At 55.7% G+C, this 21,064-nt stretch overlaps 6 protein-coding genes across 6 annotated transcripts; 1 reads left to right on the top strand and 5 right to left on the bottom strand.

The window, feature by feature from the left end:
* Positions 1–1,109: 1,109 nt before the first annotated feature.
* On the bottom strand, positions 1,110–3,063 carry BKA78DRAFT_322140 (WD40-repeat-containing domain protein). The gene has a single exon (XM_066889096.1). The coding sequence runs from the start codon at positions 2,877–2,879 to the stop codon at positions 1,530–1,532; it is 1,350 nt and encodes a 449-aa protein (XP_066741319.1). The 5' UTR covers positions 2,880–3,063; the 3' UTR covers positions 1,110–1,529.
* A 2,042-nt stretch (positions 3,064–5,105) lies between these two features.
* BKA78DRAFT_298379 (SNF2 family N-terminal domain-containing protein) lies at positions 5,106–8,512 on the bottom strand (the record flags this gene model as incomplete). Its single annotated transcript, XM_066886904.1, has 2 exons — positions 5,106–7,955; positions 8,033–8,512. 2 exons carry the CDS (start codon positions 8,510–8,512, stop codon positions 5,106–5,108), a joined length of 3,330 nt encoding a protein of 1,109 aa, XP_066741318.1.
* A 1,868-nt stretch (positions 8,513–10,380) lies between these two features.
* On the bottom strand, positions 10,381–11,723 carry BKA78DRAFT_188742 (uncharacterized protein). The gene has a single exon (XM_066883542.1). The coding sequence runs from the start codon at positions 11,320–11,322 to the stop codon at positions 10,468–10,470; it is 855 nt and encodes a 284-aa protein (XP_066741317.1). The 5' UTR covers positions 11,323–11,723; the 3' UTR covers positions 10,381–10,467.
* BKA78DRAFT_188769 (uncharacterized protein) lies at positions 11,724–13,019 on the bottom strand. Its single transcript, XM_066883543.1, has one exon. It carries the CDS (start codon positions 12,809–12,811, stop codon positions 12,125–12,127), a length of 687 nt encoding a protein of 228 aa, XP_066741316.1. The 5' UTR covers positions 12,812–13,019; the 3' UTR covers positions 11,724–12,124.
* On the bottom strand, positions 12,945–17,938 carry BKA78DRAFT_322133 (two-component osmosensing histidine kinase). Its single transcript, XM_066889095.1, has 4 exons — positions 16,688–17,938; positions 13,879–16,631; positions 13,529–13,831; positions 12,945–13,471 (listed from the first exon to the last, which is right to left on the bottom strand). Exons 1-4 carry the CDS (start codon positions 17,571–17,573, stop codon positions 13,445–13,447), a joined length of 3,969 nt encoding a protein of 1,322 aa, XP_066741315.1. The 5' UTR covers positions 17,574–17,938; the 3' UTR covers positions 12,945–13,444.
* A 1,132-nt stretch (positions 17,939–19,070) lies between these two features.
* On the top strand, positions 19,071–20,071 carry BKA78DRAFT_322131 (uncharacterized protein; the record flags this gene model as incomplete). Its single annotated transcript, XM_066889094.1, has 1 exon — positions 19,071–20,071. A coding segment is annotated over exon 1 (599 nt), but the record flags the coding sequence as incomplete, so codon positions are not given.
* Positions 20,072–21,064: the final 993 nt, after the last annotated feature.

Here is a 21,064-nt window from a genome sequence, read left to right as displayed (position 1 = left end):
TAAGCAGGATATAAATCATAAACCCCAGCTCCAACCTCTAAGGAACTCGTCCAATGAAAGACCTGCGCACATTGCGTGCTGTACATACTGCCTGGTCAGTTCAAAGCGTGGCTGAACTCTCTGCGTGCTCGGTAATTTATAAATTATCCATATCCGGAGCGCGTGGGCGGGGGAATGGGGCAGAGGTTGGGAGTTCGACTCCTGGCCTCTGCTACTGTTCTGCCCTTTTGTTGTTTACTTTCCTTTTTGCACTGGAGGAGTATAGTCACAAAGCAACATTTTTACTGGTGTAGACCTTGGACTAGCTCATTTTTCGGACACTGCGGCGAGAGGATGACCTTGAGAGCAAGCTTGAGGCTCAGCAGCACTTTTGAGCGGTGAGCCGATATTTTTGTTTGTTTGCCGACGAAATTGCTCATGCAAAAAGCTCACCCAAGATATCTACGCCATGCAAGAACGACAAGCACCATGGCAGAGATGCAACAATCGCACAAGTCCAACAGCATCATGTGATCTAGGAACCGAAAGGAATAAAAGAGCAACTAATCATTTCAAGCGCCACCAGAAACGAGTCCTGCTACCAGGATGTGCGGCATCTAGCACTTCGAGTGCCTCGCAACTCCTCAAGGCCACACCTCGAACACCAACATGGCCACTGACAGACGAGGCGGATTGTCAAAGTGTTCGGCACACATCTCAAACCCAGCTTTGGAGGACTCATGGCGGTCAAGTGAGCTGGAAATCCTGGAGGTGATTTTACTGGCGGAGAGACTGGTGGAGAATCGCGCAAGTGCATCTGCCTGCTTCCTGGTCAAAACGGTGGAAAGGAGACTTCGCATCTTGCTGCGGTCCGGGTGTCTTTGCGAGGAGTCTGCTTCTTGACACTTGCAGTGCTTCCACAAAGCAGGTGGAGCGAGCCGTTCCTCCGACTCCTTATCTGCGTTCCACTGCCTCTCTGATGCTCTCTCTTATCCAGTCTGGCTTCCAAAATGGTCAGTCTTTCAAAGAGGAAATGAGAAAGCCGTAATCGGACAGTGGAAGGAGGAGCGACTGGCACACGACGAGCATTCACAAAGTCACGAGTCACATCAAAACAGTCAAGAAGTCAGTTGAGGGGGTGCAAAAAATTGGATTAAATGAATATAGCATGCCGTAGCACACTTGAAGCCGAACGCCGTGTTCGAACTCCCTATTGATGTAAATGTTGATGCCGACCGAACGCTCAGTGGTAATGGACGTAGGAATAAAAAGCCCAATACGCCAAGCGCCAGCGCCGTGCTGTTGAAATGTCGTAACTGATGGTTGTTTTTGTGGTTTTTTGGTTTTTTGTTGTTCGTTTCGATCTCGCGTTGTGTTTGAGGAGTGGACGAGCAGCTCAGACTCGGTGTTTGTTGTGTGGATCGTTTTGTGGCGGAGCTCGCGTCCGAGGAGTGAGCGAGCAGCTGAGGCTCGATGTTTGTTGTGTGCGAGCAGGTCAGGCTCGATGTTTGTTGTTTTTCGCCCGTCCCATATGTTGTTCTTGCCGTTGCTTAACGGATCTGAGTCGTAGGCTCCCTGAGGGCGCTGGGCGTTTCGGCGACTTTGGTGGCGCCAGCCTTCTTCTCGAAGAGCTTCCAGAACTTGAGGTTCTCGTCTGAGGAGGCAGTGGCGAGTGTTTGACCGTCTGGGCTGAGAGAGCTGCACAGGATGCGAGACTCGTGCGCCGGGAGCTCTGTGAGCTTCTCGAGGGTTCGGTAGGACCAGACAGAGACGGCGTTGTTTGGGAAGCCACCAGTGCTGGCAATTTCTTTGTAAGAGGTGGACCACCGCAGACTCGTGACTTGGCTGTCGGTTGCGATTGAGTTGACGCGTGCTCCCGTGGTAGCGTTCCAGAAGTGGATTTGTTTGTCGCTGGAACCACCTCCACTGGCAAGGAGGTTGAGCTGCCAGGGGCACCACGCCAGAGCCTTGACGGCCGCGTTGTGGTTTGTTTTTTGATGTTTGGGCTGGGTGAGATGACGGGCATCCCAGATGTTGAGAAGGTTGTCGTTGCCGCCTGACGCGAGCATTTGTCCGTCGGAGCGCCATTCAAGGCCGCAGACTTCGTGTTCATGTCCGGAAAGCTGGGCGACGTTGTGGTCGCGGACGCGGACGTCGTGGTTGATGATGTTGCCGTCGCGGTCGCCGGCTGAGAGGATGTGTTCATTCCAGCTCATGACACCGACGCGAGCGTCGTGGCCGCTGAGGCTTCTGAGTTTGTTGCTGTCTTCGACGTCCCACAGCTCGATTTGACCATTGTCAAGGCCGGCTGAAAGGTAGCATCCGTCTTTGCTCCATTTGATGGACGTGACGTAGGTGTCTTCACCGGTCTCGAAGAGCGAGGTGACATCGCCAGTGTCGGCGGACCAGATGTAGACAGCCCTTTCAAGGGCGATGGCGAGTTGGTTGCCGGCAGACCAGTCCAGTAGGTTGAGGTAGTAGTCGTCGACGATGCTTGGGGCGTCGAGCACGCGCTCGGGTGTGGTTTGGATGTGCCGACGCCTTGTTCCGTTGACGGGCCTGAGTGGCCTGTTGTACTCCGCCCTCAAGTCCACCGGTCTTGATGATTGTGGTGCTGGTGGCTTGAACTCGAGGATGCGGGAGTTGGTGTTGAGTTCGCAGGCGTTCGACAGCGAGTCGTGGTACGCCAGTGTTCTTGGTGAGGGCTTCTTCGGAGCTTCCTCATCCTCGTCGTTGAGGTTGACACGGCCAAAGGAGCGAGCCAGATCGTCGTCCGCTGAGCTCGTGCCGAAGATGTTTAGGTTGTTTGCGGCTGATGCCAGGACCGAGGAGCCTTCGCCTCTTGTTGTGTTTGTGCGCTCCGTGTGGATTGCGTGTCTCGACATGTTTGATTGGTCCATGGCATTGGCCGTTGTTCTTTGCGGGATGAAGCGGTCCAAAGAGTTGTGGGTCAGCCGCGTGGTGTTTTTCGAAGGTCGCGGCTTGACAGTTGTGGAAGCCTTCTTTGTTTTTTTGGTTGCAGGTCCCGAGCCTGTGAGCGTCAACTCCGAAGTTCCCAAGTCGAGCTTCTTGGGCTTCGGTGAGTTGCGGCTGATGTTGTTTTTGGACGAGCCAGAGGCGTGGCGGTTTGAGCTCGTAGCGAGGGGGGACGGGACGTGGATGGTGTCCTCTTTGTCCTTTTGCAAGGCCAGCTTGCGGATCGGCGTGACGGGCGAGGCGCGAGACGAAGTCCTCTTGGGGCCGGTCGGAGTTGCCGGGGAGCTTGCCACGATTGGGCAAGACATCTTGAAGTGGTAGTTGTGTTTGTTTGATGTTTTGGTAGGATGTTGTTTGGGCAGCAGAAGCTAGCAGTGGTTGTAGTTTTTTGTGCAGGTAAGGCTGAAGTTTTGTTTGACTGGTAATGTTTTGTGGGTGGTCGAGCCTTGTGCTTGTGGAAGATTTTTGGGCTGGCTTCTGTGCAGTGGAGGGTGAGGAGGAAAGAGTAGCTTGGGGAGTGTGGGGGTTTAAGAAGTGTTTTCGCGTTCCTCAGAGCGGAAGTGTGTTTGGGCCTGACTAAGCGTCGCCCAGGCAACGACCCAGACTTTCCCCCTGCTGAGCCCCGCGACCACCGACAACGCGACGCACGCGTCTGGTCACTGGGTCCGATAACCGTGGATGGGAAGACTCCTCCTGCAAAGTTGCCCAGGAAATGGTCATCATTGAGCGAGGAGCGGAGAGGCGCAGCGCCATCTCCTAGCGCCCCGATTGGCTGTGGTGGTGGGCAAGCGGTCCGCAGCGCGTGGCGCCCACTACCACGACGCGCAACGCCTGGTCGCTTGCCTATTGCATGAAGAGTTGAGCCATTATAAGGAGTCATCATGCGGAGAGCTTGGCAGCGGAGCAAGAGGATGTGTCGAGTTCAATCTTGCTGCGATGCTTGGCCATACAGTCATACAGGACCTTCCGCCTGGCAAAACCGTGTCTTGACAACGCCATCCCTCAGTGGGCCATAGGGTGCGTTCAAATGGGCGATGAACAAAGTATGGATTCCAAGGTTTCACGCTGAAAAGTTCGCCCGGCGCACGAGGAGGATTCATGCATCGCTTTGCCTCATCATTGACAATCCCTTCACGGCCACTCCATTGCCTCCCCTCACCGAGCAAGAATCCGACCGCTGTGAGCATATCTATCCAATTTTCGGAGAGACTAAGAAGGAGGGAGCAAGGCACGAGGAAAAGGCGCATCAAAATTTTCCACAGCAAAAATCTGGCTAGGTACAGTCACATTTACATCTAGGTACACGCGCCTCTCCCACACAAGTCTACCGTGCCACACCTAAAACGCAGACAGCAGCATCCGCAACGCCATGAAAGACACAACAAGCGCCCGCAACGTCTCTGCCAAGATGGGAGCGGTTCCGCAGGCTCAATCATCTCACAGTCTAAAAAAACAAAAACGTCGTCTCGTGGCAAAGTCAGAATCGAGCAACCACGGAACGCCCCGGACCGCTCCAGATACGATAATCGCGCACCCAAAAAGACGCAGACGAGTCGACACACACGAGCAACAAGATGTTCAATATAAAACAAGGCCCTGACTTCAAATGGGCCAGCATGGATCTCAAAAAAAGGGGGGGAAACAAGCTAATCATCATGCTTCAGGGTATCAAACTAAAGAGAAAAAAGAAAGCCGGCAAAAGGGTCGGTCGGTAGGGGGTATTCTTCTGTTCCACGTACCGCCAAAGAGTCCACCATGTGCATCGGGCTTTTTCGCTTTTTGGCCTGACCCGGTCCCCGTGCTTGGGCAATCCTCCCACTCCATTCCCGTGTCGTGCCATCCATTACCGTTGTGAATCCAGAAAACCTCGCCCCGCCGCTTGCCGTTTTTGAGAAAGTGAAAAATTTGAATCTACCGGTCGGTGTTCGACCGCACCCGCTGGAGAAAGAGCAGAACCGCAGATGACGAGTTAAGAAAGAAGAGGTGGTCCGACGCAACGCTCGTGAAAGCGTAGACGCGCCAGAACCGTAGGAAATCTATTAGCAATGTAGATCAAAGGAAAGGAGTCGAAGGTAATCGACCGACGGAAAAGGAAAGACCGCAACACATGGGAGAGTCGCCAAACTGGCGCTCATTTTTGGGTAATCCAGTTACCGTGAACCAAGGCCGAACAAGTACCTCAGCTCCCGGTTATTCAGCCTACCAACATTCTTCATTTGTGACTCGTCGAGAGCCGCCGTGATCAGCTCTTCCTTTTGCTTCTGAAGCGTCATGATGCGGTCCTCTACAGTGTCGGGTACGAGGACACGGTGGACAGTGACTGGGCGACGCTGGCCGATGCGATGCGCACGGTCAATAGCCTGGTATTCGATATAAGGGTTCCAGAAAGGGTCGAGGATGATGACCTGCGAGCCCTCGACAAGGTTCAGGCCCGAGTTGCCGGCCTTGAGAGAGACGAGCATAACCTTGGTATTTGCTTCGGTCGTAAACTTGCGGACGGCATCATTACGATCCCTGGCTGACATGCTACCGTCGTAGCGCACATATTCCATTTGCTCGCGCGAAAGCGGGAATTCCAGGAGATCCAGGAGACCAGTGAATTGCGAAAAGATGAGCGTCTTTTCAGTGGCGTCTTTGTCCCGGATCTCGCGGAGCAGCTCCATGGTACGGTCTATCTTGGAGCTGCTGACCCACTTCTTGGCAAGACGTCTGAAGTAGCGGTCCTTTGCCTTGCGGTTTTTGTTACGATCTTTTCGGAGTTCGGCCAGGGTCGGCTTGTGCTTGGCTCTGCCCTTACCCTTTGAGGACGCGGAGTTTTCAGTGTCCTCTTCATCATCTGAATCAATTTCTGAATCGGCGTCCTCATCTGGAACCGGCCCCAGCAAGTCGTTCAGTTCAGCATTCGGGTCCACCTCGGGCTGGTGAACCTTTTTGAAAGCATTGTAATCAGTGATCTCCTTGGCGTTGATACGTCCGCGGCATTGAGGACATTTGAGACCGCCCTCTTCCGGCTGTGCCCGCGAAGGGCCCGAAAGAGTAGAAAAGCACTCCGAGCACGATGTGTGACCGCAGGGATAGAAGATTGCTGGGTTGGCCGTCGCGTCTAGACAAATGGGACAGCTGAATGCACCGTTTTCCTCTTTGATGCGCCGGACGACTTCGGGACTGAGCTTCTCTGCAAAGCTAGACAAGTCGTTGTTGCTGAGGTCGGTTGGAATCTTTTCCGCAAAGTCTTTGATGAGGTTCGGATGACAGCAGGCCTGGCGAAGACGCAAGAGAAGAACAAGGATCTGGGTATACTGCGTACCCACGGTTCCCTCCTGCAAATACCTGTTGAATCTCAGCTGTGTCCGGTGCTCGATGGCCCTGTAAAAGTCCCTTTGGTCCTCGTCGAAATCGACATGGTCCAGACCAATGGTCTTGGGAGGAAGGGACAAAATGGGCTTGCCATCGATGATGGACTCTTTTGTGCGACGGAGAAGGGTGGCTTTGAGGACTGTGCGAAGCTTCTGGATTCCTCTGTCCCCGTCACCCTCAACAGGGGTCTTGATATCATTCTTGAACACAGACCACTCCTGGTAGCTCGGAACCCTGAGGAACCTGAACATTGGGTAAAGTTCATCGACGCGGTTCATCATCGGCGTGCCCGTCATGCACAGGCGGTACTTTGCACGCAGCTCGTGGACCGCCCTGGAGGTCTTGGTCTCTTTGTTCTTGATGTTTTGAGCTTCATCGAGAATGATTCTGTACCACTTGGCCTGGCGTCCAAAGAGTGAAGTTTCATGATATATCGGGTTGGCGTTGCCGTCTGAGTCATGTTCCAGACGCGCGACATCAGACTTCCTACTCCATTCGGATGCAACGGTTCCGTACGAGGTCAACACAATGTCAAACTTGGAAAGCTGCTCGAATGACTTTCTTTTACTTTGTCCGTGGTAAATCATGACCTTCAGAGCGTGCGAGCCCTCTTTGATCTTCGTCTTAATCTCCAGCTCCCACTGGAACATGAGGGCAACCGGGGCAATGATCAAAGTCGTTTTCTGGGCAGGTTCCTCCGAGGGTCGCGAAACAATCAACGCGAGGGCCTGGATAGTCTTGCCGAGACCCATGTCGTCCGCCAAAATGCTTCCCTTGGTTGTACTTATCTCCATCTTTTTCAGCCAGTGAAGACCAATCTTCTGGTGCTCCATCAATGGGTGAACGAGAGCCTCAGGAGTTTCCGGACGTTGATCTTTGGGCAGATCATCGCCAGCATCTCGAACATTGTTCAAAAGACCCTTGATATCCTCTTCCGAAGCACCCTGGCGCGCATAGTACTGTCGACGATCCCACAGATCCATGTCAGATGGGTAAGCACCAGGCATGTGAGGGGGAGTGTGGATGCCGCCAAGACCGTTTGTTAGAGGTCGTCCAAAGGTATCAAGCGATGAGCTGAGTCTGTCGTACATAGACTGTCCAGCCGGAGTGCTGCTGGCTAGACCATGCCGATTGCTCGGGTAGGCTGGGTATCTTGCGTACTCGCTTCCGTCACTGGCGTAACGGCCCAGACCGTCGTTGGCAAAACGGCTCATGAAGGCGTCTTTGTCTTTGTCGTTATTTTCTGAATTCTTCTGTTGATCAGTGCAGGAAGACCTACCGCGTGTAATGACCTCTGGTTCTGAATCGCTATCAGAGCTCAGTTCTATGACTTCGACAGGCCGAGAAGAGAATGGGGTCGAAGCCGACCGGGCGATCTGTGCAAACCCAGGCAGTTGCTGGTGCCGCCTTGGTGATGATGACGGACCTGGTGCGGCCGCACGCGCCTCACGGGGCACAGAAGCAAGCAGGGCGTCCCGTTGCTGACGTTGCTGAGATTGCAAGCTGCGCGGATCTGGCGTAGGCAGAGGCAGGATCGGGCCTTGGTTGTACGACGACAAGTTCTGCGGTTGGTTCTGCGGCCTGTGTGAAGAGGACATTCGTGACATTACGCTTGGAGGACCATGGTAGGAATCCGGGCGTCCCTGTTTACGGATTTTGGTTAGCCGTGCTTCCGCCTAAGAGTGCCTTTCCCAAAGCAAAATCGGCGTGTACTACTCACATGTCTGGATCCGTTTGGTGTCGCCGACGTGCTCGGGATTCTTCCAGGAGCAGGCCTACTCGGAGAGTTGGCAAAGCCGTTGGTCGACAGCGATGCCGGGCCTGTGCGGGGCGACTTGTTGTAGGCGCTGGGCGTCCTAGTCGAAAGGTGATCTTCAGATCGGGGATGCTTGCCCAGCGACCGAGAGCCTGGAAGTGGCGCTATTCTACCGCTAGCATTCTGGTTCATCTGATCATCGGTGTATTGCCTGAGAGGAATGCCATTGAGGCTGTGGCCAAAGGCAGAACTGGGTATACGGGACGCGGAGGGAGCGTTCGTAGACGTGAGCATTGGTGTTTGGATCGAGGAGCGCGGCGTGTTGTTCGTAGTGGGACGACGTGGAGGTTCAATGAGTTTGCGCTCGCGAACCGCCAACAGCTCGCCAAGTTCTCTTTGTCGTTTCGTGTGTTCCTCGTGGAAGTCGTCGGCGTGAGGGTCCATGGTCTCCAGACATATGCGGACGAAGCCAATCTCGGTATCGACGTCCTCGATAGTTGCGTCTGGCGGGAGGTTCTCCATGGCGAGACGTGGTGATCTGGCGCGATATAGGGTCGTGTACGTGGTGTGGGGTTGGCTGTGGAGTGGCAGGTTGCGCAGAGGGCTAGTCGCAGAAGAAGGGCTTCGTGTTACAGGTAGAGATGCAGCAGCGCAGTCGACACCCTGTCCGGAGTTGAATGGAACCCACCAGCAAAGGTGAGGGGCCAACCAATGAGCGAGGGTCTAGGCCAAAGTCTGGTCGAGTCGTGGTGACACTCGCAAGTCTAAGTGAGCGACTTGGGTGGAGGTGGGCTGTGGAGCGTGATGCGACCGCAGGTCCTGGTACCAGAGACGGGATGGTAGGGCTTGATGTTAGCTCAGGCGCGCAGCGCGAGTTCACGTGTTCGCGCCCGCAAGTACTTGGCCAAAGTTGGTGGCCGAGGCTGATGTGACGTGCAGTCGATTGCTCCCTGCGCGTCGCGACGGTGGATAACGAGGAGCAGTCGAGCACGCGCGCAAAGGAGACGGTCGGATGTGGTGAGGAGGAGAGTGGAGGAGGAGGTGATGGTGGAGGTGGAGAGAGCGAGATGGGAAGGTGGTGGTGAAGGGCTGACAGTGAGGAATCGTGTTCGAGGCGGCCACCAAAAGACGCAGGTGACGCCACAGTCGCACAACACACCAAGCCCGTGTCCGCTCACTTGCAAATGCCAGCAAACGGAAAAAGAAAACCAGAACATGAAAGAGTGTCTGCTCTGTTCAGCTTTTTTCTCACAGCATCTAGTAGTCCGCTGTGGCTAACATCAAACAAAGGCAGTCGAATCCAAGAGCCGTTTTTGAATCGAAGCCATCAACACCACCATCCAACCGCCGTCCCAAGCATCACGATACAAACGCAAGGGCGAGTCGAAAGGCCAACGTGCCGCCTGCGCCTCTGCCTTGCATCTCGACCGTCTTCTCTCCGCCACAACCCGGGCCGCCTCCGTCCCCAACTGTCTGTACCAAGTACACGCGCTGACATGAAAGCCTACGCCCGCCAACAGTCCGTCTCGAAAAGACAATTGCTAACCACAACCAAGGGATGAACTCTAAAAAGAAGTGCCGCGCATTCCGGAAGTACGACAAAAAAATCAATACCTACAGGACTCTGCACCTTCCCGCCCATACCCATGTACTCTGCAGAAACGTACTTGTGGTGTTTGCCCTCCATATCCGTGCAGAGCGTTGTGCGGCTCACATGACGAAGCTTCCAACCACCACGTAGCCAATCAACCGAGCAGCAAACACTTCAGCCTCTTCTGCTCCAATTTTGCTTCATGCCGGTCTTCAGCTCCATGTCTGGCAGGCAACCAAGTAAGACCCAGCTAGCACGACACCGCGAGAAGGGGGATGTCCATAACCTGCTTGTCATCTCAATCAGGCTGCAACGGCCTTTTCCGCAGGAATTTGGCCTAGTACGGATATTCTGCCCCGGTCTTGCGCGCGGTAGCTTCCTGTGGGGCACAGCAAGGTGTGACAGATCCAGACAACAACCGCACTGCTGGACAACAACGGCCGACGCCTTGTGACCCAGACCTTGATCAATCTGCTGACCCTTCTTCTCCCTTGCTCGCTTCATTCTGTCCGTCGTGAGAATACCTCAGATGTCGGCCGACACGCGGCAGCCAGCCGAGATGGATCTTGCTGTCTCTCCTGCCGCATCGCAAAGCAAAGTAACTACCTGTCTGGAGTTTTTGCTGTTTGTGTAATGCTGGCTTGTGGTACGACGCCGAAGAAGAATGACGAATCCATGTCGTTTCGTCCTCTTTCATTGTCTCTTTTCTATTCTCACCTTCAATCTCACATTCTACTCCTTGGTTTTGTTTTTATTTTATTTTTGGCAGAAAAAAGACATGTAAAGTTGACAGCTATCAATATGCGCCTCACACTCGCCATGCGTTACGTACAAACACCATGCAGACCAACGGCAACACATCACTACCCAGTAGCAAGAAGAAAATGAGCAGAAGCGACGCCCCTTCAACGCGCACAATGGTCCATTTTGCAGAACATGAGCACAGCAGCAGCAGTTGCAACCACCATCTGTTGCCGACTTCCCCCTTCCTAACCAACACAGTCGATATGAAATCTGGTACGAATTCTACTCTGCAATTTTTACTTGAGGCAAAACGAATCGAGCCAAAGACGAAGCCGCGAAAGAGGAGGGAGCCACGGCTACCTACACCACCATCACCACGCCCTTCAAGACAACGAATCCAGCGACACCCATACACAGAGACGAGAGAGGAAGACAACGGTAGCGAGGAACCTCGAGCAGGCGTTGGCCCACCTACCCACACATCCATCCCACGCGCATTCCTTCCCCGTTCAAAGAATTCGAGAACCAGGCCGCCACACCTTACCCCCCGGAGCACGACGATTCCGGCTGCCCAGCAAGCAGAAGTGCTCTTAGGCGCATTTGTCGTTTCGACTCGAGGCAGGAGGAAGCGCCCACGCCTCGATGTCGCCTTTCCCTTGCTGCCTGCCTGCCTGCCCATCTCCTCTTTGTCTAAACCAATGTCGAAGATGCAGCCAGTCGTGATGCTGCTGCTGCTGCTGCTGCTGCTGCTGCTGCTGCGACTGCCACAGCCGCCGTTTTCACCCGCAGAGTAGACAGTAACGGGCACGCGGATGAAGCAGATGGATAGACAGGAGGAGACAAGGAGGAGTGGGAAGAATCGAGCAATCGAGCGAGGCCAAGGTCTTCGTTTTCGCTGCGCTGCGCTGGGTCGCTCCATTGCTCGCTCTGTCGCCCACTTTATCGCATCAAAAGGTAACGTACGTAAACAGGGAGCATTCAAGCGCCTCCTCGGCGCATTTGATGTTTGGAATTCATCAAGTCCTTTGCGTGGAGTTGCGGGGAGCAGTCGTAGCTACTACTACGTCGTGTGCCACGACCTTTTGCTACCAAACCAACCGGCTCGTACTGGGACGCACCCCCGAGTCCAACACCGGTCCCGCGTTGCCCTGCCTTGTTCTGTCGGTCCTGTCCTGTCCTGTCCATTGCCTTACCGTGCCCCGGTCCGCCCACCCACCACCCACTCTCTCCCGTCTCGTCCAGCAGCCGCGCCGCCGTCCAGTGAGTGACGCATCCGAACCGAGCCGAACCGACCCAAAGCGGCAGGCATTCTAGTTGGATACATGTGCGCCAGAGAGGACGGACCCGACGTTGAAGTCCAAGGTGAAGGAAGAATGTGCACCAGAACCGACCGACCGACTGACCAACTAGGTAACTGACCAGCCTACGTACGAGCTCAACCTACACACACACACATTCATCCAGCGACTAGCTACTTGCCACTGCCTGCCCAAGAACCGATCCGTCGGACTGATCCGATGGTGATGGTGGTGATGATATGGCCAACTACAGCGACGGTAGGTAGATAGATAGGTAGGTAGCGCAGCGTAGCACAGCGGAAGGGGGACAAACAGGCAGGCAGGCACCACTTATACACATACACACGCGCACGTACATGTGGGCGCGTTCAACACGCGACGACCACCCAACGGCACAACACGCGCGCTCGCCATCAACATCAATCAAACGACGGCAGCAACACCGCAGAAACAAGACAGGAGGAGGAGACCAGACAGACGAAAACGCCACGCCGAGGAAGCGAGCAAGCAGGGAAGCGCCATGTCAATACCTCGCGACGAGCAGCACCCTATACTTCGCAGACCGGTCCAATAACTAGCCCAAGCCAAGCCAAGCAACGAGGCCGACGTGGAGAGAGGACGGAGTGTAGAAAAAAAAAAGGGGGGGTGGGTGGGGGTGGGGGGGTTGAAGAAACAACAAGAAGAAGAGCAAAAGGAAACAGCCAAACAAACAGCCAAAAAAAGGTTTCGGTAAAACAAGACAGGAGGAAGGAGGAGAAGAAAAGGAAATATCCAACCAAGACCCGCGCGTGTATCGTTCGCCTGCCCGCTCGCTCGCTCGCTCGCTTCCCACCCAGCCCTCCCTCCAACCCCAATCCCAACCCCACTCCAAAAAAGAAACCAAACGAAACATCCCATGTCCTTCCCCGCATTGCCATTGCACACCAAACTCCTGCGCCCAGCCCCACGCTGCTCAGTCATGATGCTGTAATTGATAGAAAAGAAACGCGCGAGCGGACAAATGGCCGGTCGGCGGGCGCCGCGTATCAGCACCCGAACGGCAGTTGTTGCGTTTGAAACGGTTGGTTTTTGGTTTTGGTTGGTTCGCTGTTGGCTGCTGCAGTTGGCCATTTGCTGCGTGTGGGACTCGAGACGAGACGAGACGAGACGAGACGAGATAGCCGTGGTGGATGTATGATGTGGTGTGGGTGGGCGACGGACGACGCGGGCAATCGATCGAAGACAAAAGTAGGTAGGTACGTACAACTAAGATTGGAGTATGATGATGATGGATGATGATAGTGATGGCACAAGGTAGGTAGGGTAGGTAGGTAGGGGCCAACAGACGCGTAGGTACACTACTGCGGCACGCCTGGTTGCGAGTACAGTGCCCCAGTTGTGCAGGCCTTGGTTAGCCGGCTGGCTTATCGCCGTTGCTGCCATCATGTGCCGGCCGCCAAAACGTCGCGACGATGTCGTGGGCGTTGTTGCATGTCTCAGAAAGGGCCGACGATTGCACCGCAGCCGCTCCGCCCAGCACTCCTCAATCTACGATCTCTCTTTTTTGCTCGATTTTCCACTCCTCGCACGCTCACTGGCTGCGTCCTCTCGTCGGCGTGCGACGCACCACTCTCGAATGACGTCCGGGGCGCTACGTGTGGCCGTCGCTTTCGCGGTTGCCTAGAACCGCAATCAAAAACGTCAGCGCGACTGAATAACCTTGACGTGCTCTTGTCTTTGTGAAATGAAGAGGTTAAACGGTCATCAGCTGCTGTGCGATCGAAGCAAGAGCTGCGGGGTGATGTCAGCGCTGCGAGCCTAATTAGACTTTGGAAAAAGGTAACTTACTCGGTCTGCTTGGTCCTGCTGATCTGCCGCCAACAGCTTGGGGCTCTGCGAGCCCGCGACAGTCGTCTCCGTGTAGCCTCTTGCATCGATCTGCGGCCTACGTTGCGTACCTCCTGGTGTAGTTTGAGAGCCCCGGTCAGGCTGCCCCTGCTGCTGCTGTTGCTGCTGCTTCTCGTTCTCCTTTTCGCTTTGCGCGAGAGCCATGCGCTGACGGTCCTGCTCGAGCAGCGCGCCGCCGAGCGTCGCACACCGCAGAATCGTCTGGATGAGCTGGTTCTGCTTGAGCGGTTTCGACAGGTAGTCCTGCATCTGTTAGCATAGTTCTGGTTCCGCGATCCCTCTCTACTCACGTCCATCTGAGCCTGGAGACACTTTTCCCTGTCGCCCACCATGGCGTGTGCCGTAAGCGCAATCACCGGCGTCGGCGTCAGGTGGTGATCCCTCTCGTACTCTCGAATCTTGGCCGTAGCCTCAAAGCCTCCCATCACTGGCATCTGCACGTCCATCAGGACGACGTCATATTTGGTCTTCTTGATGTTCTCGAGGGCCTCGAGACCGTTCTCTGCGACGGTGACGTTGTGGTTGTACTTGTGGAGGATCTTGACGGCGAGACGCTGGTTGACCTGGTTGTCTTCGGCGAGAAGGATGTTGAAGGACTTGGACTGGTTGGAAATGAGGGGTGCAGCGCGTCCGTCGAGGGCGGGGATCAAGGCATTGCCCAGGTCGATGGGCAGGCAGGGGGTCGTGATGAAGCTGGAGATGCCGTCTTCCAGCGCCGACTTGAGGCTGATAGCCACTCTCGGCGTGACCATGACCAGAGGAATGTACTTGAACCGCTCCTCAACGCGTAGTCGCCGGGCAGTCATGTTGCAGTCAACAATGACGCAATCGTAAGCATGCTTGCTTGGGCTTGGAATGTCCGACAGGGGAGTCGTCTCGTCCGTGTGAATGACATGTGGGACAAGGTCGAGCGCTTTGAGGTGGCTGACAATGTCGTCGCCATAGCCCGTCTTGCCCTGGTCGATGAAGAGGACTGTGTGCTTGCTGTACGGCGACAGCTGCGGCTGGATGGCGCTGATATCGGGGTTGCCGAGACGCACTCTGCACGTAAAGTAAAAGGTACTTCCACAGCCATACTCCGACTCGACCCACATCCTTCCGCCCATGAGCGTGACAAGGCGCTTGGAAATTGAGAGACCCAACCCGGTGCCACCAAACTTTCTCGTCGTCGATCCATCGGCTTGCTGGAACGTGTCGAAGATGAGGTTCAGCTTGTCGCCGTGGATACCTATACCAGTATCCGATACGGCAAACTGGAACACGTACTGGTCAGGCTGGCAAGCTTGGTTTGGCGCCATTGAAATAGCGACCTTGACCTCGCCATGCTCTGTGAATTTGATGGCGTTGCCGACGAGGTTAAGAATAATCTGCCGCAGCCGGAACGAGTCACCAATGACATAGTCCGGCACGGAGCTGTCGACCTGGTAGGCCAGGTTGAGCTTTCTCTCGTTGGCGCGCGAGGACAGCGACTTGAGCGCGTTGAAAATGGTTCCACGCAACGAAAATGGAATCTCCTCCATAACCATGCGGTTTGCTTCAATCTTGGAAATATCGAGAATGTCGTCGATGATGGTCAAGAGCTGGCCAGCCAGGTTGTGAACAATGGTAAGCATCTCGCGCTGCGAGTGGGTAAGGTCCGTGTCGAGTGTAAGCTGTGTCATGCCAATGATGCCGTTCATCGGGGTTCGGATTTCGTGCGACATGTTGGCAAGGAATTCGGACTTGGTCTTGTTTGCCAACTCGGCGGCTTCCCTCGCCGCCGTGTTTCTCTGAATACTTTCCCTTAAGCTGGAAACCATCTTGTTGATCTTGCGCTTCAGCTCGTCCATCTCACCCGCAGCTTCCACAGTGATTTGGGTGAATTTGCCGTCTGTGGCCGCTTGCGTAATGTCACCAAAAGCCCTCACTTGAGACGTCAAGTTTTGAGCCATGGTGTTGACGTCGGTGGTGATTTCTTTCCAGCGCCCGGTGATGCCTTCGACCTCGGCCTGGCCGCCCATCTTACCATCCACACCCACGTCCCTGGCGACGCGCTTCACGGCAAGAGACCATTCGTCTAGTCGGGCAACCATGTCGTTGATGGTGTCCTTTAGCAGACGTATTTCTCCCTCGGCGTCGACATGCACACGGCGTGTCAGGTCGCCACGAGACAAGGCGCTCGTGACGTCCGATATACTCCGCACCTGGAGGGTGAGATTTTGCGCCATGGTGTTGACGTTGTCTGTGAGGTCCTTCCACTTGCCCTCGACATTTTCCACCTCGGCCTGTCCACCCAACTTTCCGTCTGTACCGACTTCCCTGGCGACCTTGCTGACTTGGTATGCAAAATCATTCAAGCGGTCCACCATGGTATTGATTGTGATCTTCAGGGCCAGGATTTCACCCCTGACCTCTGCCTTGATCTTCTTGCTCAAGTCACCTCGGGCGACAGCCGTCGTAACTTCTGCAATCTCTCGCACTTGTGTTGTGAGATTGTCAGCCATGCCGTTGACGTTTTCTGTGAGGTCCTTCCAAGTTCCTTCGACGCCATGGACTCTGGCTTGGCCGCCAAGACGACCTTCAGTACCGACTTCTCTGGCAATCTTGGTGACCTCGTGCGCAAATTGCTGCAGTTGGTCAACCATGGAGTTGATGGTGTTCTTTAGTTCTGCGATTTCTCCCTTGCACTCTGCCGAGACCTTGCGCGTGAGATTACCCTGGGCGACAGCCGTTGTGACTTGGGCAATATCGCGCACTTGCGTGGTGAGATTCAAAGCCATGGCGTTGACGTTGATGGTTAAATCGTTCCACATGCCCTGGACGCCTTCTATCCGAGCTTGACCACCGAGAATACCTTCGACACCGACATCGCGAGCGACCCGTGTGACTTCAGATGCAAACGAACGGAGTTGGTCCACCATGGTGTTGATGGTCTCCTGAAGTTGAAGTATCTCTCCGCGGGCAGGTCGCTCAATCTTGCGGCTGAGGTCACCGTGTGCGACAGCCGTTGTGACTACTGCGATTTCTCGCACCTGTTCCGTTAGGTTTCGGGCCATGTCGTTGACTAGAACATTGATCAGCGCTCGTGCTAGTGGTGTTTTAGGGCTCACGTGGGCCTACCCGAGTTTGTCAATTCGGCCCAGATACCGTCGACGCCCGTCAAAACAGCCTGGCCGCCCAAGCGACCTTCGGTTCCGACCTCTTTGGCGAGATTTGTGACTTGCGAGGCGAAATCCTGGAGTTGGTCGACCATGGTGTTGATGGTGCGTTTGAATGTCGTAATCTCAGGGTCCATTTCCTTAGCGTGAATGAGAACCTTTTTGCTGAGGTCTCCATGCGCCACGGCGGTGACAATGCTACCAATTTCACGCAGCGCCTTTTGGAAAGCCAAATTGGCCTGCTGGTGTTTTTGCAATTCCCGCTTCAAAGCGCCAATATCTTCGATGCCATGTCCAAATGCCTTGTCCTGGTCCCGGAGCTGCCGGGTGACCTCGGCGCTCAGGCTGTCGATGTGTTCTCGCTGGCTCTGAATTTGTTCTGCCTGCTTGTTCAAGTGGTCGCGAAGGTAGCTGAGCTGATCCTCGGTGAGCTGCGCAGCGGGCACCGGGCGTTCGCCAGGCGTGTCCTTGGAGGCCAGCCAGTTGGTGACCCATGACGCCTGCCTGTCTCTGCCGCTGGCTGGGCCGCTTCGGGGAGCCTGCAGTTGTTGGCTGTCGCCCGGGAAGGGGGAGTAGAGGGAGGGCTCGCCGGGGGTGATGGGCAGAGCGTTGTTGTTGACCGTCTTGGCCTTGGCCTCGAGGAAATGGACGCGCGAGGCGAGGGCATTGATTTCGCGCTCGAGCGACCTCTTGGTTTCGGTGTCGGGGCCGGGCAGAGTCACGGTGGAACTCCTGCCACCGTTGGCGGCGATTTGGCCGGGAAATGACCTGTCTCCAACGGGGTCATGTTGCTTTGCGAGGTTGGAGAGGACAGCGACGAGCGCCTGGGCGGTCTCTTCGTGAGACATCGTTGTGATGCACGACTACTGCGGGATTCTCGCAGCGCACATTGGGCCAAGGCGTCGCAGAAAGGGTATCAAGCGGGGCGGTAGGGTCCGGGGACGTTGGGTGTTGTCGTGAGGCTGCCTCTCGTACCACGGCGCGGGGGGCGAGGATGTGGGTGGAGGATGGGGCGGAGAGCGAGAAGGCTTTTGTGAGAGAGATTGGGGGGAGAGAGGAGGGGGGCCTTTTGGCGGCGGGGAGGCGGCAACAGAACAGACAAGAGGCTGAAGCAGTCGAGGGAGAGGGAGCAAAGGAAGATGGATTGGGGAGTGGTAGGGTAGGGAAAAGGAGCGTGTGGAGTTGCGCAGTCGCAATTGAGAGGTGAGTCCCCAGTCGCAGCGATGGGCCAGTTGCACGATGGGCAGGCTATCTAGGCGAACGAATCGAGGCAGCTCGAGAACATGCACCCGTACCACTACTCCAAGGAACAGGGGCCGGCCTCCGACTAGGCCGTTCCGAGCATGGCATGGGCATGGCTCTTCCTCGTGTCTCTTGGCTTTTTTTTTCGTTTCCTTCGGCTGCGGCGCTGACGTATGGCGGGTGGAAGCGCCGGCAGTAGCAGTCCAGACGACAAAGAGGTGCTCTACAGACAAAGCCATGGTGTCTCTATTCCTCAGCGCGGCGACGCCACTCGCGGCCACACCTGACAGCCCAGCCAGCGTTCTGTTGTCAACGGGCATGCACCTGGGCTCCGTCTCTCCTCCGAGCAATGCTGCTCCCCGGCGCGTGCGACCACCTTCTCTCTCATCGTCTGCCCAAATGAACCGCCGCCTCAGTATACCGGTTACCCGGAAATATAAAGGCGCCGAGTTGTAGAGACAAAACATACTCGGTCAGAGTCGCTGCATACAAGTCCATTCGGTGCTACCACCTCCCCCTTCGATCCACGCTTGGGTTGGTTCCTGACACCGCCCCGTGATACCTCCACATGAGCGTCAAGTCCGGGATGCTGCTTTTTTGCCACTTCTTCCACTTTGTGCCTGTGCCTGGCGTTTGAGCTGCCTCGCATCGTCTTTGCTCGTGGCGCATCACCTCTCCCCCAAACCACCACACCCGCTGCCACTGACGACGGCGGTGCGTAGCTCGCAATTTCTCTCCCACGGCCGCGATTCACCACGCGCGAGCACCGGCGTCGCAGCTTCTCTCTCTCTCCGTCATCTCTGTCCTTCTCGCTTCTTTCTCCGCAGCGACGACATCCCGATTTGTCGCGCCTCCCGGTCCTGCACGGCTACTCCTCCTCTCTCGCTTACGCGCGGATTGCATATCTGGTGGAGCATTGGACAGAAGCCGGCCGGCCGGCCAACCACAGGATAATGTTGAGCGGCAGCCGAGATCATCCACCAGTCGTCGTCGTTCGGCGTCGTCAGGTCAGTGTCGTCCGTCCAACGCCGTGCTGTCGGCCCCGAGCGGTTGTCGACTCGTCGTGGAGAAGCAAAGGAACCCAAAAAAAAAAGAAAAAAAAAGCAATCATTATTTTCGCTGCATACGGACCATGTACCTGCGGTGTTGCCGCCTAGACGCGGCCAACCAACACACTTGGGGACATGCAGCCGCATGCATCTCACACACACACACAAACACGCGGCCTCCTTCCTTTCTTTCTCCTTCTCTCTCTTCTGTGGCTGCTGCTCGCCTCCCCATCTCTCGCCTCTTTTGCCCTCCCCCAACGGCTCGAGCTCCCACCCTCCTCATATACCGTCGTACACGAGCAACAACAACAGCAGGCCCGGTTTCAGGTGCCGCCGATGTCTTTTAAGCTCTCGCAGATCGCAGCACAACTACGGTATGGCGCCGGTCAAGAGCCGCCGCCGCCGCGTTGTTCGCCCGCCCGCGCCCTGACTGCCAAACCACGCGCGCTTTTTCAGAATCAGGGTCCTCTGTTCCCGCGGCCGCTCGCTAGTGAGTCCTGCCATCCGCACGTCGTCCCAGAACTTGTTCCTTACCCAGCCCTACATTGGGTCCCAAGGGGCACAGGGAGGGTGGAACGCGGGAACCACCCTGCTGCCGTCCAGGGGGTTTTTGCTGCACTTCGAGTAGCTCCGATTGCATCAAAGCAAGCCTTCTCATTGTTGTTGCTACGTTTTTTGTTGCTGCTGCTTTTCTGGTACACCACCACCACCACCACCAACACTCCTCCTTTTGAAATGATCAACGTCATGTTGCAAATCTCACCGCAACCACACGTCTCAAAACCGCTCATGTGTAGGTCCGCCCAGCGAAGATCGCAGTTCCACCTCAAATCTCGGCCCGAATCGTTCAACAACCTCGCTGCCCAGCCTGTCCTTTTGCTGCCCCTTGCCGTTGCCCAACGTGCGTGCCCACCGCGACCACCACTTGTTGGTGTCTGCTTCTTCAAGCTGTCGTCTCCTTGGCTGTGTTGGACCCAGGAAAGCAATGATGTCGCCTTCGACTGGTGTGTGTGTGTGTGTGTGTGTGTGTGTGTGTGTGTGTGTGTGTGTGTGTGCTGGTGTTGCCTTCCTCATTTGCTCGCCCGTGTATGCAAGACATTTCCGTTGCCTCCGACCATGACCAAAAACGTCGTCGGCGTGGCCGGTTGGTTGTAGAACGATAATATAAGCTGAATTACTGAGAGAGAAAAAAAATAATTCTGCGTTGGCGAACGCTCGGCTTGACCCTAAGGGCATGTCGATCCGGGCACCGCGCCCTGAAGAGGCATTTGCCGCGCGGGTCCGCCACTGTTGTGCCCACTCAGCGCTCAGCGGTCAACACGCTTCTGCTGGCTACGGCGCGCCTGCGTGTCAACGCCCTCTTTTTTTTTCTCTCCACGTCCTTCCTCCAACGGTGATAGGTTGGCTGGTATATCCGTGGTCGAACGTGATTCGACACGGTTGCGGCAAAACCGAGTGCCTTGAGCCGCCACGCCGCCGCGTCTAAAAGTTGTCGTTGTTTGTGGACCGTACAGCGGGTATGGAGTGGCGGGGCGGTGGCAGTGGCGGAGCACAGGTCCGGGTCCACGAATTGGGCGTGCTGATAGGCCAGTGGTAGAGAAGCCTCTGCTCTTGTGCGCCAAACCTGTGCCATGTGTTGTTGCTGATAATAACAATGGATCCCATGGGAGGGAAAAGAGGGCCGTTGCGCAACGTCGCCTCGATATTGTTCACTTCCTGACCTTCTTTGCGTGTTTGACGAGATTCTCGATCACAGCCTCAAACGCCTCCTTGTCCCCAATTGCGCTTTCTTTGCGCTTTGTCCAGTAGACCATGACCTCCTCGGCCCGCTTCAGCAGCTCTTTGAGCTTCTGCACGTGTGCTTGGAGCTCTTCGTCGGTGAAGTTGTTCAGCGCTGCTTCCGTCGTTGAGCAAAGCATCGTGGTGGCGCTGACGTCGAATTCGGGAGGCGGCGGAGGGCCACGTCGCTTGCGTTCTACTCTCGAGGCATTCGAGTCTACAGATGTGCTCGATTGCTGACCCTCTTTTCGGAGCTTGGAGACGGCTCC

This window comes from Phyllosticta capitalensis, assembly GCF_038381095.1.
Source record: "Phyllosticta capitalensis strain CBS 128856 chromosome Unknown BKA78scaffold_9, whole genome shotgun sequence".
Classification (NCBI taxonomy): domain Eukaryota; kingdom Fungi; phylum Ascomycota; class Dothideomycetes; order Botryosphaeriales; family Phyllostictaceae; genus Phyllosticta; species Phyllosticta capitalensis.
This window is presented reverse-complemented; position numbering and strand designations above follow the sequence as displayed.

Coding starts and splice junctions, on each gene's coding strand:
- BKA78DRAFT_322140 (XM_066889096.1), bottom strand. CDS start 2,879: ATGGACCAATCAAACATGTCGAGACACGCAATCCACACGGAGCGCACA.
- BKA78DRAFT_188742 (XM_066883542.1), bottom strand. CDS start 11,322: ATGGAGCGACCCAGCGCAGCGCAGCGAAAACGAAGACCTTGGCCTCGC.
- BKA78DRAFT_188769 (XM_066883543.1), bottom strand. CDS start 12,811: ATGGCCAACTGCAGCAGCCAACAGCGAACCAACCAAAACCAAAAACCA.
- BKA78DRAFT_322133 (XM_066889095.1), bottom strand. CDS start 17,573: ATGTCTCACGAAGAGACCGCCCAGGCGCTCGTCGCTGTCCTCTCCAAC. Junction 13,832..13,878: donor GTCTCCAGGCTCAGATGGAC/GTGAGTAGAGAG, acceptor TAACAGATGCAG/GACTACCTGTCGAAACCGCT. Junction 13,472..13,528: donor AGCAGGACCAAGCAGACCGA/GTAAGTTACCTT, acceptor ATCACCCCGCAG/CTCTTGCTTCGATCGCACAG.